General features: G+C 36.3%; 2 protein-coding genes across 5 annotated transcripts; both read right to left on the bottom strand.

The window, feature by feature from the left end:
- Nucleotides 1-2,459: 2,459 nt before the first annotated feature.
- LOC137811523 (alpha-1,4 glucan phosphorylase L-2 isozyme, chloroplastic/amyloplastic) lies at nucleotides 2,460-11,520 on the bottom strand. Its single transcript, XM_068613313.2, has 15 exons — nucleotides 11,154-11,520; nucleotides 10,298-10,527; nucleotides 10,095-10,196; nucleotides 8,757-8,933; nucleotides 8,313-8,588; nucleotides 7,858-8,129; nucleotides 7,212-7,329; nucleotides 6,638-7,075; nucleotides 6,373-6,525; nucleotides 5,822-5,950; nucleotides 4,937-5,173; nucleotides 4,366-4,442; nucleotides 4,018-4,204; nucleotides 3,475-3,675; nucleotides 2,460-2,839 (listed from the first exon to the last, which is right to left on the bottom strand). The coding sequence occupies exons 1-15, from the start codon at nucleotides 11,368-11,370 to the stop codon at nucleotides 2,723-2,725; spliced, it is 2,931 nt and encodes a 976-aa protein (XP_068469414.1). The 5' UTR covers nucleotides 11,371-11,520; the 3' UTR covers nucleotides 2,460-2,722.
- Nucleotides 11,521-12,047: 527 nt separating this feature from the next.
- On the bottom strand, nucleotides 12,048-15,471 carry LOC137811524 (putative inactive purple acid phosphatase 2). Of its 4 annotated transcripts, none has more exons than XM_068613315.1 (2): nucleotides 14,574-15,471; nucleotides 12,048-13,650 (listed from the first exon to the last, which is right to left on the bottom strand). In XM_068613315.1, the coding sequence occupies exons 1-2, from the start codon at nucleotides 15,279-15,281 to the stop codon at nucleotides 12,373-12,375; spliced, it is 1,986 nt and encodes a 661-aa protein (XP_068469416.1). In that variant the 5' UTR covers nucleotides 15,282-15,471; the 3' UTR covers nucleotides 12,048-12,372. The 4 variants fall into 4 exon arrangements, with proteins under 4 accessions (XP_068469416.1, XP_090154735.1, XP_090154736.1 ...); XM_090298609.1 differs by having other exon boundaries at nucleotides 12,048-13,736; nucleotides 14,558-15,414; XM_090298610.1 differs by having other exon boundaries at nucleotides 14,558-15,413.
- Nucleotides 15,472-16,190: the final 719 nt, after the last annotated feature.

The following is a 16,190-nucleotide window of genomic DNA, read 5'->3' as shown; positions in this document are numbered from 1 at the left end:
TTTAAACAAAAAAAGAGATTGCCAAGATTTGAAATTAGTTGTACCGAGTATCTGGACTTGTCGTTTGAGATGGCATAAGACAGGAAGTTCTGAATTGAAAAATTCGATAATACAAATTTCAATTGGTGGAAAATGCCAATTGAGGATTTGCTAGTTTAGTTATTGAGCACATCAATCAAATGAATTTGATCTTAGTCAGACTTACATCAGTGGGCATTATATTCGATGATAAAGTTCAAGCTTTACTACTGATATCGTCATTACTTGACAGTACGGTTACAATAGTTACCAGTTTAGCGGGACCCAATGGATTCACTTTTGAGATTTCGTTCTTGGCGAGGACGTCAGAAGAAGGAGTTACGGAGAATTACCTAGTGAATCGCTAAATGTCATCAGAGGTAAGAGAAATATCAGAGGTAGTGGGAGCAAGATCAGAAGAATGAGTCAGTCAAAGACTCAGGATTGCTCAAGTGTAACATGTTGGAAATTCAAGGAGGTAGGGCATTTCAGGAATCAATGCCCAAATGATAAACTAGTCAACATTGAAAAAGAATCCTCGGACGAGGACCTCTTAGTCTGTTACGTGCATAGTAGTGTGGATTCCAGGGTCATGGATTCTGGTGCTTCATTTCATGCTAGCCACAACAGTGAAGCTTTGCAGAATCTAGCTATTGGAGACTTTGGAAAGGTAAGATAGCAGACAACAGAACTCTTAATGTTACGGGCATGGGTGACATAGTGTTGAAGACGCCAATCGGTTTTTGGACTTTGAAGGATGTCAGAGTTGTTCCAAGCTTGACGAAAAGTTTAATTTTTGTTAGACAGTTGGATGAACAAGGACATAATCTGAAGTTCGGAAATTAGCAGTGGAAGGTCGTCAAGGAAAATCTTGTCATGGCCCGCAGAAGAAAGAGAGGTTCAATGTATATGGTCAGATTACCATCTAAGGGAGTGACCGTCCCAGTTCGAAAGAAAAACAAAGTCCGATTCACAGAATCTCGTGGGTAGAAGAGTGTTGTCTTTACAAGAGAGAAACCCAGATCCACAGGTTAGATTCAAGATGACGAGCATGGAAAGGTTCAGATAGCCCGGTCAGAGGTATTTATGGCAATGGGAGCATGGGTCGTGCTTCAGCTGAGGTTCCTAGACGACATTGAGTTAGGATAACTAGTATTCCAGCTGTTGAAACATCTCCAGAAAATTCTTGTTGAGTATGGAGTATGTTTGTTCTCAGGCTATTTCAGGATCCGACAGATCGTGTAAGTGGGAGCCGGTAGGAACAGAAGATAGGTCAGTGGCAGTTTCAATCATGACGAACTTGTTGAAACTCAAAGGAGTTTCAACGAAGTCTTCATGATGATTAAGAAGGCTGGTAGCAACTAGTGGTGGAACATTGAGTTTCGTTGACAGAGATGACAAAAGTACATGTACACATTTGAAGTGCAAGTGAACATTGTTCCGTGGATTCAAGTGGGAGATTGTTGAGTGTGAAGCCAGGACCAATTGGGTTGGGTTGACTAGACACCATGTTTTAGTGAGTGGACTTAATTATTGTGTCCCCGCTATAATCTCTATTTAAGAGATATTTGTGTTTGTAATAAAATTATAACAAATAGAATGAAAACATAATTAGTTGCCCATGGATGTTGGTTGCAGATTGGCAACCAAACCACGTTAAATCCTGTGTTGTTTATTTTCTGCAGTTGATTCGTGATTGTGTGTGTTGCTTCCGCATGCGTTTTTCCCATTAGAAGTATCATCCTGATGGACCCATAAAGGAATATAAGGCAAGATTAGTAGCTAAAAGTTTTATTCAAAAACCTAACATGGATTACTTAGATACTTTTTCCCCAGTTACTAGGATTTCCTTTATGCGTGTGTTGCTAGCCCCTTCTATCCATAAGTTAGTAATTCAACAAACGAATGTTAAAACAACTTTTCTGAATGGTGAACTAGAAGAGGAAATTTTTATGACTCAACCTAAAGGATGTGTAGTTCCAGGTAAAAGAAAAAAGTATGCAAACTTTTAAAATCTCTGTATGGTTTGAAACAAACACCAAAACAATGACATGAAAAACTTGATAATGTTTTACTTCATGAAGTCTTTCTACCAATGATGTTGATAAATGTGTGTATTCTAGATCTAAAAATGGTGAATGTGTCATTATAATTTTATATGTGGATGACATGTTAATTTTTGGTACATGTGAAGCTATTGTTTTTAAAACAAAACTTTTTCTTTGATCTAAGTTTGAGATGAAAGACATAGGTGAAACAAGTGTGATTCTAGGAGTTAAAATCATAAGAAAGGGAGATAGAATATTACTATCCCAAAAACAATACCCTGAGAAACTTCTTAAGAAGTTTGGTTACTATGACTTTAAGTAAGTAAGCACCCCTTATGATGCTAATTCTACATCATGAGACTAGACAACGAAATTGTACAAAATGGTTACGGATTAGGTAGAATAAGAGTTTGATTTTATTTCGTATTGGTTACATTGTTTAAATCAACATTTACAAAATAATCAGTGATTTAATTTTATATGATTTTTTCTGAGACGTAACAAAGCAAAATGTATGAAGATAATGTTAACTCTCACAGAACAATAAAGGAGGTTCACTGATATACTTATATTCTTTGAAACGCTGGTGAACTTGAATTTTGATGGAATTTAAGCAAGCAGAATATGCCAAAAACTGGGATTGCATGAGTAACTTTTCAAGCCAATTCAAAGGGTTCAATTCTCCATATATCTCTTGCATATTCATGAATGGTCCGGTCACTGCTGAATTTGTATGAACCAGCTGTGTTCATGATTGACATTTTTGTCCATCTCTGCACCCACATCAATGAAATTTTAAATCGCTACATGAGTCATATGGCATGCTTGATATTATTACTACTGCATTAATATCTATTCATTAAGCACAATAAAATACTCCTTTCCTTCCATAACTGAGTAACGTTTAAGATTTTCTCACAGATATTAAGAATAACAACGAACTAAAATGCTGTTATTCTTCATAAATGCATTACTAGTAACCATTGCAATGATTGCATGATTAATGGTGGCAGTAAAAAACATAAGTTAAAGTGGAATTCTTTTTAATACAAAAATTATATTAGTTTTCAAACGAGGGAAGTTAGAAATGTGTCAAATGAATGCTTTTTTACATCATGAGAAATTCAAGCAAATAAAGGTAGTATTTTCTGTATGAATGGTGTTCCATTCAAGCAACAAATTTGACAAGAAAGTGCAAATGAAAAAATCATGTTGTGTTCAGTAGCAGAGAGATAATACTACGAAAATAATCTATGGACACTTGGTACTGATTGACAACTAGAGAGAATGAGAGAGAAAAATAGGTATAATATGTGATAGAAAAAAAGGGATTGAGAGAAATAATAGGTGTTAATGATGTGCTTGATATATTAGAGTGTTTTATATATAATTCCTTAATAATACTTACTTTTTGATCACGATATGCCTTGTCAACTTGTTCTTGGCACTCCAAGTAGCTAGGGAAGTCCTTGCCAACAAGGAAATAATCAGCACGACCATAGCCTTCATTCCCTTCCAAGGACCCCATCAATTCTTCGTAATTGTAGGGGCCAAAGACACCACTTCTTACATATGCCTTTACTTCTTCAAACCGTGGATCTGGTACGAACTGCAAATATTTTGGCACAGACAAGACAATAGTGAGATTATGATAATTCCACTGATTTTGACTACAATAATGATATTTTTAAGGATCTATAGAGCCTTATTTTAGTGAATCTTCAACTGTTAGACTATATATATTTTGTTGCTTTCATGCCAATATTGGAAATGCATCATGGTAGTCGAGCAAATTACCAGAACATGAGGGTTCTGAACTTGTTCAAGCTTTTTAATGTAGCTGGTACTTCATGTTTACATTTAAACAATGCTTACGAAAGAAAAACATGAAAGGAAAGTGAAAGAAACATTGAATGATGAATCATGTATTCTTATTTCTTTTAAAATTTACCTTTCCCTCTGCTCTTTCTTTCCGTAGCCCAGCAATTTCTTCAGCTCGTGCACCAAAAAGAAAGAAGTTATCTTCTCCTACCTCTTCTCTTATTTCAACATTTGCTCCATCAAGAGTTCCTATAACTATGCATCCATTCATTGCAAATTTCATGTTGCTTGTTCCACTGGCCTCCATCCCAGCCGTGCTAAACATGCAAAAAAAAATATGAAACAAAAACTGCTATAGTTGTTGATAATATCAGTCCTATAAAATAATTAGGACTTACAAGAATAGAAAGCCAACCAGTTTGATTGTAAACCAAAAGTAAATTATTTTCAATAAATATTTGCTAATAAGGAAAAGTACCTGATGTGCTGGGACAACTCACTGCCAGGAATTAGCATTTCAGCAACACTAACATTGTAATCAGGAACAAATACAACCTACACATTAGACAGAGACAAGAATCAGTCTTCATCCAAAAAAAGGCTAGTTTAACGCTTTGTCCTAATTGTTTTATCTTTTCCTTGGAGACTTGGAGTGACCAACTACCTGAAAATTTCTAAAGACAACACCCTATATTTGTATTTGTGCTGAAATATCAGCACAAAGCTGTTAATTAGTTTATTCCACTTTTTAATGGGAAATTTTTATCATGTTAGACTGAAACCAAATCATCTGTGGACAATGACATCGATAGGTTTTTTCTTCTTTTGGTTAAGAGATGTTAAGACCGTGTGTGGGAGGTCAGTAGAAAGCAAAGTCAAAGCCGCCAATAAGATTCAGTCCAGGAATTAACAATTTACAGAGTGCCATTCGAGATAAAGCAAAATAGATATTTATTTAACCATCATCAGGCACACACAACCAAAATCTTGAATGACTAAAAAGGCCATCACACTATGAGTAAATATCTTGACCCTAAGTTGAATCATACCTTCAAAAGATCTCCAATATCCGGATCACAGTTGATTGTAGCTCCTACATCAGTGATAAATTTCACTATCCTTTTGGCTTGAACGTATGTTGCAAATGCTTTACCCCCAAAAATACAAACTCGAGGAACAAATATTTCTTTTCTTTCCTCAGCACTCATTTCTTTCATCTTTTTGTAGCGATAAACAATTCCCATGATATTCAGTAACTGTCGTTTGTATTCGTGAATGCGCTTCACCTGAAAATGAATATATTAGATCTTTCTCTAACCATGAATTGAGTGAGGAAGAAACATGTCATTAGAATTTTGACTGTTATCCGACTTTCCCAAGTAGGATTTTATGTAAGCCTTCTTTTGTATTGAGCTGACACTGATTGGATTTTCGTGTTTAGCCAAATAATTGGCCAATACCCAATTTGTGATTTTCTTTATTTTTGTTAATAATCACCTGCGTACTAGTGGAGAAAATATTACATACACTAAAATCACTACATTTAGCCAGTAAAAATTGAATCCGTGCTGTTAGAGCATTTAAGAAAAATTTGCATGGTTGATTGCTACACTTTTATAGTATGCAAGAATATCTCACAAAAGGTTGATGTTATTTGTAGAGATTTTAGATAACCATACTAGGTTGGGCCCTTCTTATGTTGAAAAAAGTATACCATATCAAATTAAGAGTTTCTATAATGCTACTGCCTATTAAAAAAATAAGTTTCTATAAATAATTCCCATGCAACTATAAAAAGTAAACAACTTTTGATCTAGATTTACTGAAGCAGCAAGGAACTAATAACTAACATCCATTCCTTGATGACCTTTGATACAAATGTTAACTAAAAAACACTGGAAGAAAGAAAATAAGTGGTTGGTGACAGAACCAACCTGTACATCGAACATTGCACTTGGATTGACGACATAACCCGTTTTATCTTTGATAAATGATGCAACCTTAATCTTGTTTATTTTTTTTGCTTCTATCCACTCTAGCTGTAGATCCTCATTATCTGCAAACTGGTAAACAAAATTCTTAAAGAAATGATATAGAAACTGTTAGAATATAGGAAATGGCTCATGATATGTTAGATTATCCTCTAAGAGTAGTTTCCCTGTTTCCTCATTATCCCTTATGATCAGTTACCATATTTCATTAGGATTACGATACTATCTCTTACGATTAGTTATCATATTTCATTCTCTTATATAACTTCTTCCCAATATCTAAAATCCCATAACTTCAACAAGGACAAAAATGTTACCTCAGATTATGCATATATAGTGCACTAACTAACAGATCAACTGTATTGCTTCCTATCGTTATGAAGTTATATATATGAACAGTCAAACATGCACATGTATTCATTGTCCAACTGTGGAGGTTAAATTATGTCAAATACAACTTATCTAATTCAAAATACCATTTTAAATTAATTTACCTTGCGAAGTATAGCCAATTTTTCAAGATCCGTTACCCAGTCTTCTGTTCCAATCCACTTGGTTATGATTTTACTAAGATCCGGATTACAGAAACGGATCCATCTTCTAGGAGTCACCCCATTTGTTTTATTCTGGAATTTCTCGGGCCACAACTGTAAAAAATCATATGATAATGAAATTTGATGAGAATTTATTTTCTGGATTACATAAGGTGAGATCCCAAGAAAGTAATGTTCTTGAAAACAGAGAAAGTATTTGTGTTACCTTGTAAAATTCATTAAAAACTTCCACTTTTACAATCTCGCTATGTATTGCAGCTACACCATTTACAGAAAACCCGCCAGCAACACATAGATTAGCCATGCGAACCATCATTGGTAGTTTTGGATCAACTTTGAACCTCATTTCAACTTTATTGTCTGTATCCTCTTCAATTGATGGGTTGTCACTATCTTCTTCTTGTTCCTCTTCTCCAACTTCATCATCATCATCTTTTTCTTCTTCTTTTTCAGTGGCCTTTACATCATTATCATCAACATGAATTTCCTTCACAGGATCAACGGTTGAAGTCTCTTCTGTACTTAGTAGTTCCATCACTGAGCAAGGCAACTCGATATTTTCTAGTATTCTCATTTTTTTAAGTCTTTCTTGCAGCAATTCTAGATCATCTATCCCATACTCAGAAATGATTTCATGTATCAACTGGATAGTGATGCAAACATGCAAAACATTAAGATAAGATTTCACAAAGAATGACATGTGAAAGGGAAAATGAACCAAGAACTATATATAGTATGACAATCTAAAAATCAAAGTCACATATGTTTAACAACTATACCTCCTCATCTATCATTCTTATTATTCCCACATGTCGAGGAAGCAAATCCTGCAGAAGTGTCAAACTCCACTTCTCTAGTGCTTCCGGTAGAACTGTGTGATTTGTGTAAGCAACAGTTCTAACAGAAGATTCATTAAAAGATGGATCAGAAAATGTATAAAAACAAACTAGTAGTTACATAGGAAAGTAAATCAACAAAGCCCTCAATATATATTAGAAATTTTATTATTGAGAAGCTCTGAATTTTGAAGATAGGAACCTACTCTATTTGTTTAAGTTGGCACAATGGTTCTTGGTCAATGTAGCAAAAGCAGTATTGTTAACAAAATTGAAGCCAAGGATTATAAAGGAAAATTCAGAAAAAAAGCTTACTACCCTTTACATGTAAATAATATTTTTAAACACCAATTCTCCGAAAGGAAATATTGCCCTTTAGAAAGAGACATTTGGGCTTAAAGCATGGACTAAGACATTTGGTTTGTGCTGAAATTTAACACAAACGGATGAGAAGAATTGAAATATGAGGCTCCAATATCTTTTTAAAGACCAACTCTACCAAGAGCCTAAGCTATAAGCTGAAATCTCAACAATGGCTTTATATCTTCTAAATATAAGGTGAATACACGGGTTTTGCAAAAGGAAGCACCTCTTAGTCATATTCCAGGATTTCTCCCAACTTAAACCCTTGACATCCATCAATATCCTAATTAGCTCAGGAATGCAGAGAGTTGGGTGAGTATCATTCATTTGCACCACCACTTTATCTGGGAGAGTGTCCCAATTTACACTCTTTCCCGACCTCTTTTCAAAGCGTGCTATGATATCCTGGAGAGAGGCAGAGCATAGTGTGTATTGTTGCTTCAGTCTCAGAGTCTTTCCTTCTATTGATTCATCACCAGGGTACAGAACGTAGCAGATCTACTTGAAATATAACACTAAAAAAAATTAGCATCATTTTGTCATTTAGGAAGTCTACTGAAGTTAGTGCTAATAGAAAGAAGTTCATCTAACAGTTAGTACATGAAATGAAGGTGCAAGTTCAATTTGTAACAAGGCGAAACTAGACATTTGTTCATACAGCAGTTGTTCTAAAGGTTAGACCTTCTCTGCATTCTTCAAAACAGCATATGCTTTAGCATGATCTCCAGAATTAAAAGCTAGCAAATCAAATTCTTCCTGTGAAACTTTTGTGGACCACAATCGCAAGTTTATAGTTGTTCTAGTTTTGTATCCAGGAATAGGAACATCATAAGCAACAGCCAATATATTTTCTCCTCCAACCCACTGTTTACTTCCATTTGGCCCTGGAATAACTTCTCCATAGAATTTAACAGGATAAGAGACATCATTTCTCAGAATTTCCCAGGGATTTCCCATCTGCATAGAAACAAATCAGTCAATGAATCATAAGAAATTCTAACTTGCTAATATAGCCACTGAATCACCCAAAAGAGTAATAAAACAATTAAAGAACAATGCATGCCTAACCTAACATGAAAAGTAGCTTCAAGCCGTTAACTATGTATCCATGCGTATAAAATATACCTCAAGCCAGTTTTCAGCAACTTCGACCTGTCCATCCCTTGTTATATGCTGTTTGAATAAACCATACTTGTACCTGAGTCCATATCCCCATGCAGGGTAATTCAAAGTGGCCAAGGAATCAAGAAAGCAGGAAGCAAGCCGACCTAATCCCCCATTCCCAAGGGCAGCATCTGGCTCCTGTGGATTTCACATGAATTTGCATTTAACGAAACTTTACTCAATTATTAAAAGTATGTACATAAAGTTGCTGCTCCTCAAGAGTTGCACGGTCCATGCACAGTTTATCTTAGTCTTTAGAAGTTTGTTTCAATAAAAGATAAATAGCTTTTACTGGAAAACTTTATTGTTTGTTAATTTGAGTTCAGTCCTAACCTGCCTTAGTCATGGTATCGAAGTCGATGATTCAACCAGATGACTGGCTAAGATGAGTTTAATGGAATTAGCGATGAATATGAGTATCCCTTCTATCAAAATCTTCCTAACAATGGATCCATATATGGAGATCAAAAGTCCTCCTAAAAATGTGGAGGTCAGTGCAAGTTCTAGAGCATTATAGTGGTAGCTAAGATCTAAAGGTTATCATCGAATATTCATGGATGGAAAAAGCTTTCACTTGAGGGGAAACATCAATATGGAAAAGGCATACACTTGAGGATATGATTGTTGGAGTGCAAGTGTGAATGTAAAATCCCATGTTGGTAAAAATAGGCAAGCGGAACAACGCGTAAGAGAGAGAAAGACCCACAAACAAATGTCTTAAGGTTTGGATTAAGTGTGGTATCAAGTTCACTTTTGTTGTTTGCTTAGCACATTGATGAAGAATTCCTGTGTTTCTCCTTCTCGATTTAATAGCAATCATTCCTAGGCCGCCCTTAGTTGCAGCACCTTTGAGATTGCCTTATCAATTACCATATCAAGGGTGGTGATTTAATCTCACATTAACAATATGAATAAAATAGAATATATATATATATATATATATATAAAAGTAAAGTAGAGTGCAAATTTCATCTTTTAAATTGGTTTTGTAGGGTTGAATTAAGTTAAAATTCATATTCAATACAAATATTCTTTAAAATAATATCTTAATGATTTTGGGAATTAAATATGAAACCATTTTATTGGATAGAGAAACCCTAGCCTATGCTTATTAATAATTATTAAAGATACGGTAAAACATAACAGCTGAAGTCCTCAAGATAATAGATAACAATTTTGTGAGATGGAGAAAAAAGCATTACTCCTGCTCAACTTGCTACCTGTAGGACTAACTGACAAATAAAATTAAATCACTTTTATAGTTTCTAACAAGAGAAGAAAACTGTAATATAAATAAACCTTATTAGCCACATCCTCTAAATTGTGACCCAACTTTCTGAGTGCCTCGGCGTAAGGACCCAAGAGCTGTAAATTCCCAATTGCATTTAGCAATGCCCTACCCTTCACAGTTAGGAAAAGGAAGATATTAATTGAAATTAATAATTAATAATAATTTATTATGAAAATTACCTCTGCCTCAATAAAGAAAACCCAGTAAGAACCTGTAGATACTCCATAGACATATAGTACGCTAGCTTGACATTCTTCCTTTCATAGTAGTCATTTGTTGCATTCCAATTTATGATGAGGGAATCACGAACACTCTCTGCAGTTGCAAAGAAAGCCTTATTGAGCTCAAACTTCTCTGGAGAAAAATGGCTGGTGAACTCAGCATGAAATTTTATGCTTGAAGCAATAGATGAAGAATCTGGAACAAAATCATGGAAAGTATCTGCAAATGTTAAGAAAAAATTATTAATTAGGACCTTATTTACAAGAAAAATAAAAAACAATGTTCAGACTATAACTACTACATGTCATATTTTTAGCTCAATAAAAACATAAAGATGGGGAGAAAATCTGGAGCATACTTCCGAAGGGGCACTGTATTTGGATGTCATATTTCTTAGAAGATTTTCTAGTGTTATTACCTGAGTAAATAAACTCCGAACTTGTTCAGCTAATGAGGTTTTACAAATCCAAATTTAAGAGTCATTCTTCCTTTGGTAATGTAAGATTCAATTCAACTCCTAAAAATATGTTATAGTAAGCCATCATAAGAAGCCACTATTTTGGTCAGCTATAATACGCATTGACAGTTTAATTTGATATATGCTCGAACAGTGTTACCGTTGAACAAGGCAATGGTGCCCCACTTATTACTTCTAAGAACAACAAGCATTAATAATCAACAAAACCAAGCAATTTTTTCCCCAAAACTAACATCTTACAAAGCTAACTGAAAAATATATAACCAAGCAAATTATAAACACGAATTTCTTAATTATATTTGAACAAAAAGAAATCACTGAAGAAATAGAGTGATAAAGTAATCGAACATGCAAGCAAGCAAGCAACCTCGTTTGGTGAGTGGATCTTTCAGCTCCTGCTTCTCGTCGCTGGCAACATTCTTCACAGAGAGCTTTCTTATTGCCCTTCTGGAAATTGACTTTGTGATGACAAGCAACTGCCAAAGATTGTTTCTTTGACTGAAACCTATGAAGCTTGATCTTGAATTGTGATGTAAAGGTGAGTTGGAATGGCTGCAGGTTGTTGAGAAGGGTAGAGCAGCCATTGCTGCAAGGTTTTTTAAATCAGTGCTTAAGCATCTCGAAGAAAATAGCAACACACAGCACAGAAATAATGTTTATACAATGCTGCTTTGACTTGAGAGGAAGACAAAAAAATGAGTGAAAGAGGAAGTGTTTATGCGCGTGTTTGTTTCTTCTTATCTTTAATATCTTGGTATTTGTAGACGGTACTCTCGTTTTGAACACGAGCCAAAATAGTGTCGCTATCCCCGTTCCCTTTGGTGACACTGGTTGGTTGGTCCTCCTTCCTTTCGTGATCAAGAATCATCATTATTAAACTGCGTACGAACGAAACAATTAATGACCAAATTACCCTGTGATATTTCTGGGTTTCTGCCTATCACATTCAGATTTTTTGAGTAAGTTTTGTCCACGTTTTGATTTAGCACGCTGATTTCTTGTCCGAATATGGCCACTTGGACAGCAACGCAATATTGCTACTTTTCTATCCCTAACTTACACATGACAAACAAGATTTGGCTCTTCGCAGTGCTATGTGCCCATAATAAACAATTGATTCGAGTTTGAATCTAGAAAATTTCTTGATTGTAAGAGTTGCGTAAAAGTATGTCGTATGTTCATTGAAACCGGCTTGCTTGCCTATCAAGAACCATCTCTCCTTTCCAAGTTTGTGTATCAAAAAACAATTGACATTCAAAAATTTATAGATCAAATTGGGTAATTCCTATTGCGACATCAAAGCTAGTGTATCAATAGTACACTCATCTTAACACTTTTTTTCTTACAACAGTATGGTCTCAACCGACAAATCGTTTTACCTTGAATAATGTACAACACAAGGTCATACGAAAGGCCTCAGATGCCATAATTAAGCAAGAAAAAATGCATATATACAAAGACATGTCCTCAAGTATATGAGGTGACAACTTAGTCTTGAACAAAACTGAGTGGAAATCTCATTTTGTTTTTCTTTTATGTGAACCTTCATGACCTACTTAAAAAGGTGGTAAACATTAATAAACAATTCAAGTCTCCTCAGTCTTCACTGGAGTCCAATTGCTCTTGGCCTCTTCAGACTTCTTCCTGCCACTTGTAACGAAACCAAGAATGTAACCCATGAATGCCCCAAGAAACAGCACACTTCCTCCCTTCACGTACCATGACAATGTGGATTCCACAATCTCATTTCCAGCTTTAGAAATACCATCAATACTACAGTCTCCATTACCACTGACAACTTCCCCAGATGCCAGAATTTCCACCATGTCATGCACTACCCCGTCATGGTTTCCCACGTAAGAAAGCACAAGCTTCTGCTTTGAAGCCACCAGTCTGGTGTACCCAAACTCGCCCCCACGGTACAGGGACCATTTCGGCTGTGGAAAGATTGGGTCATCGGGATGGTCTGGCCTTGGTTCCCAGTTAGGTTGCCAGTCTTGCCCTGCCATGCCAATCACAATATGAACAGTATATGCTTTTTTGTCCCCTGTGCTCTGACCCACATTATCACCACACGTGAAGTTATTTATCGCACAAAACCTCTCATATCTATGAACATGACCCCAAAGGGCAAGTGAGACATTGTTATTCAAAAACAGAGGTTCCAAATGCTCAAGCATCTTCCCTCTTAAAGCAGCATCCCTATTTTCATGACTGGTTGTATACATGGGTCTGTGCCCTTGCACTACCACAAAAGGAGTTTTGTTCCTGTCAACTGATTCCAGATCATGCTTCAAGAAGTTGTACTGGTTGCTCCTGGGAAGGAAATTGGTCTCTGTGGAAATATACACAAAGTGTACTGCTCCCATATCAAATGAGTAATAAAGATTCCTAGTTGGTGGGGCTGCAGTTCCAGTTGGTTCTGAAGAGTTTCCGGGCATGTTGAACCTCAAACTGTAAGGCACACCACACTCACCACCTCCATCCTTTCCATAACTGGCCCAATCAGGTTTCCACGGCTGCAAAGGCCAATCATACTCATGATTGCCAATGCAAACATGGTATGCCACTTTGGAAGCGACAGGCTCAATCTGGCTGAAAAAATGGTCCCACAACCACGAATAACCTCTTGCATAGCTAATGTCTCCAATGTGAGACACAAAGGCTGGCTTGTCACCAAGAGCTTCAATATCACGGAGGATCAACTTCATGGTTGATAAGCTTTCCTCTTGTGTTCGCACAAACGTATTATATGGTACAGCTGTTCCCATGTCACCAAACAGGAAGGCTATTGTTTCATCTGAATCACTATTCCTCGAGACAAAACTGTGAGTTGCAGACCAACCTCCATTATCATTTCCAACCTGGCACATATCAACTCTAAACAGTTAATTTACATTTCTCCATTCATATGGGCTCACTGTTTGTGAGCAAAACATCAATTGTGTTCCTGAAATTGACCAACACCAGACAATTTAGCACTAACAAAAGCAAAATTAATACCTGACTTGGGCGTCAGCAAAACTATCCTAAGCAACTATACATTCTTTTATCAAATAAAAACTCATTCACTTGTAACCATGAAACATACTGACTCAATATAAGGTTTATAAAATGGTATTTAGTTTGAGTTTAATGTAAAAATTTTAAAATTTTCAATTAATTAAAAATCATGTATACACTTCAGAAAAAGTAATATGTTGTGCATTGACGGGTTTTTCCAATATCAACCAATTAGAAATTGTCACGAATAATAAATTTATTAGTTATTACAAAATCTATGTACGTAATATGATTTCTGATTGATAGATAGCTCAATATGTTTACGCCAACAGTGTATGAAAGTAACCTCTAATTTTTAAAGAAAAAATTATAAAGTTAACAAACGTAGTACCAAAGCACACAAACTAAAGTAGAGTAGTAGCATAGATTAGCCGTAGAGCCAATACAATCAAATCTCAGGACATGGAAACATTTTTTTACCACATTAGCTACCAATGCAAATAAGAACGAAATGTCAAAAAGGTTATTCATAAGGGCAAATGGCATTTTGATCCCTAAAAATATATACGAGTAAATATATAAAAAGTAGGAGTACATTTTATCTGATTAAGTTGCACAGAATGATCATATCATTAAGCTAATACTAAGCTCTACATTTGAAAGATCAATTTGATATTAAGTAATGGAGTTTCAGAGACCAAAGCGTGTTTATGTTGTTTTGTTAGATAACTTAAAAGTATCTTAAACTTTGGCACTTTCGTCGTTTACCTTGTAAATTGCGTACCTTGTAATAATACCTGTGTCCCTTCTTCAAACCCGTAAGAAGCGCGTTGTGGATGTAACCAGGGTCTCTCCACCCAACGCTGGTGTTGGCGGGCGCGTCGCACATGTGCTCCCTCTCATAACGCTCCACACGTGCGAGTTCGACGGCGTCGAGCGCGTCCTCCTTCTCCCCGTAGCGCACGTAGGTCTCCTTGGGGTTGCGGGAAAGATACATGACACGCATGGCGTCGGGTTGGTCCGCGAAGGCCAGGTGGATCTGTCCGGGGCCCCGGTCTGGTTCAAAGGCGACCTCGCCGGAAAACGCGAGGAGTTGGCGCGTGGAGGGGATGGGGTTGTTGTCGTGATCCTTGCGCTTGGGGTTGATTTCGGATCTGGTCCATCGGAAGATCCGGAAGGAGTAGTTGGAGCGGAGGTCTACGAGGGGGAGGGAGATGTTGCCCCACCCGGATTCCCAGGAGGAGGATTGGGAGAGGAATCGGTAGCCGATGAAGTTGTCGTGGGGGGAAGTCGGCGGAGAGTAGATGGCGAGAAAATCGAAATCGGAGGGGGTTTCGATGCCGGACCATTGGATGTTGACGAAGTCGCCGGATTTTGAAAGCGTTGTGGGGGTGGCGGAGAGTGAGGGTTTGGAGTGGGCGCAGGGGAAGTGGAAGTGGAGGAAGATGAAGAAGGAGATGAGGAAGGAGACTGTGCGCTGATCGGAAATCATGGTGGTCGGATGGATTTAGATTCAAATTCGGGTTCGGATTCGGATTTTAATATTGGATGTTGGAATTACTCTTGTTCGTTTTTATGTTTGACGAGGATTAGGGACTGAAAAGCATCGTTTTTTATTCCAAATGGCATATTCCATCCTTCTATCTTCTTTTGTCTTCTCTTCCTCTAAAATTTCCTCTCACTTTTCCCCCTCTTTTCGTGGATTAAAAAAATATATGAATGGATTAAAAACGTTTTTTTAATGAACGGATTATTACTATATGAATCATTTAAAATAAATATTAGTAGAAGTAGTAGTAATTTAGTAGTATGATTTAAAAGTAATTAATATAACACTTCAAAATTAGCTTTTTGTAACGGAAAATAGTAGTTTTATACTAGCTTTTTTATTTTATTTTTTTTGAAGTGAAACTTGTCACGATGAAATAAAATAGAGTTTATTATTTTAGATGGCATTGTGTATGTAGGATTTTGTTATATGTGGCATTCTTTAAAGTCAATTATCATTTATGCATACATACAGATTTGAATCTGGACGAGAAAAAGTATCTACAAATCATTGTTGATTCAATAACGATCAAAATTAAGTGTACATGTCTAATTAATGATTGTTCATGTCTATGTGACATGAAGGTTGCATCATTCCACTATTGAGACAATGCTGAGATATAAATACATTCGGCTTCCTATATTCGGTCCATGAACAAGACTCACCATTTTGGAGGAACCACAATCCTTTAGGCTCAAGCCTTCAAGGCCAAGAGCTTAAGAATGGATATTGGTCGAATAACATCATATTATATTAGGAGGGAAAAACAAAATGACATTATTATGAGACAATATGCCGCTTGAAAGTAACATTGAGAAAACACTAATGTCATTTCACTTTACACCATCATAA

This window comes from Phaseolus vulgaris, chromosome 2, assembly GCF_051622355.1.
Source record: "Phaseolus vulgaris cultivar YP4 chromosome 2, ASM5162235v1, whole genome shotgun sequence".
NCBI lineage: Eukaryota > Viridiplantae > Streptophyta > Magnoliopsida > Fabales > Fabaceae > Phaseolus > Phaseolus vulgaris.
Note: the sequence above shows the minus strand (reverse complement) of the source record. Positions and strands in the feature narration are given on the sequence as shown.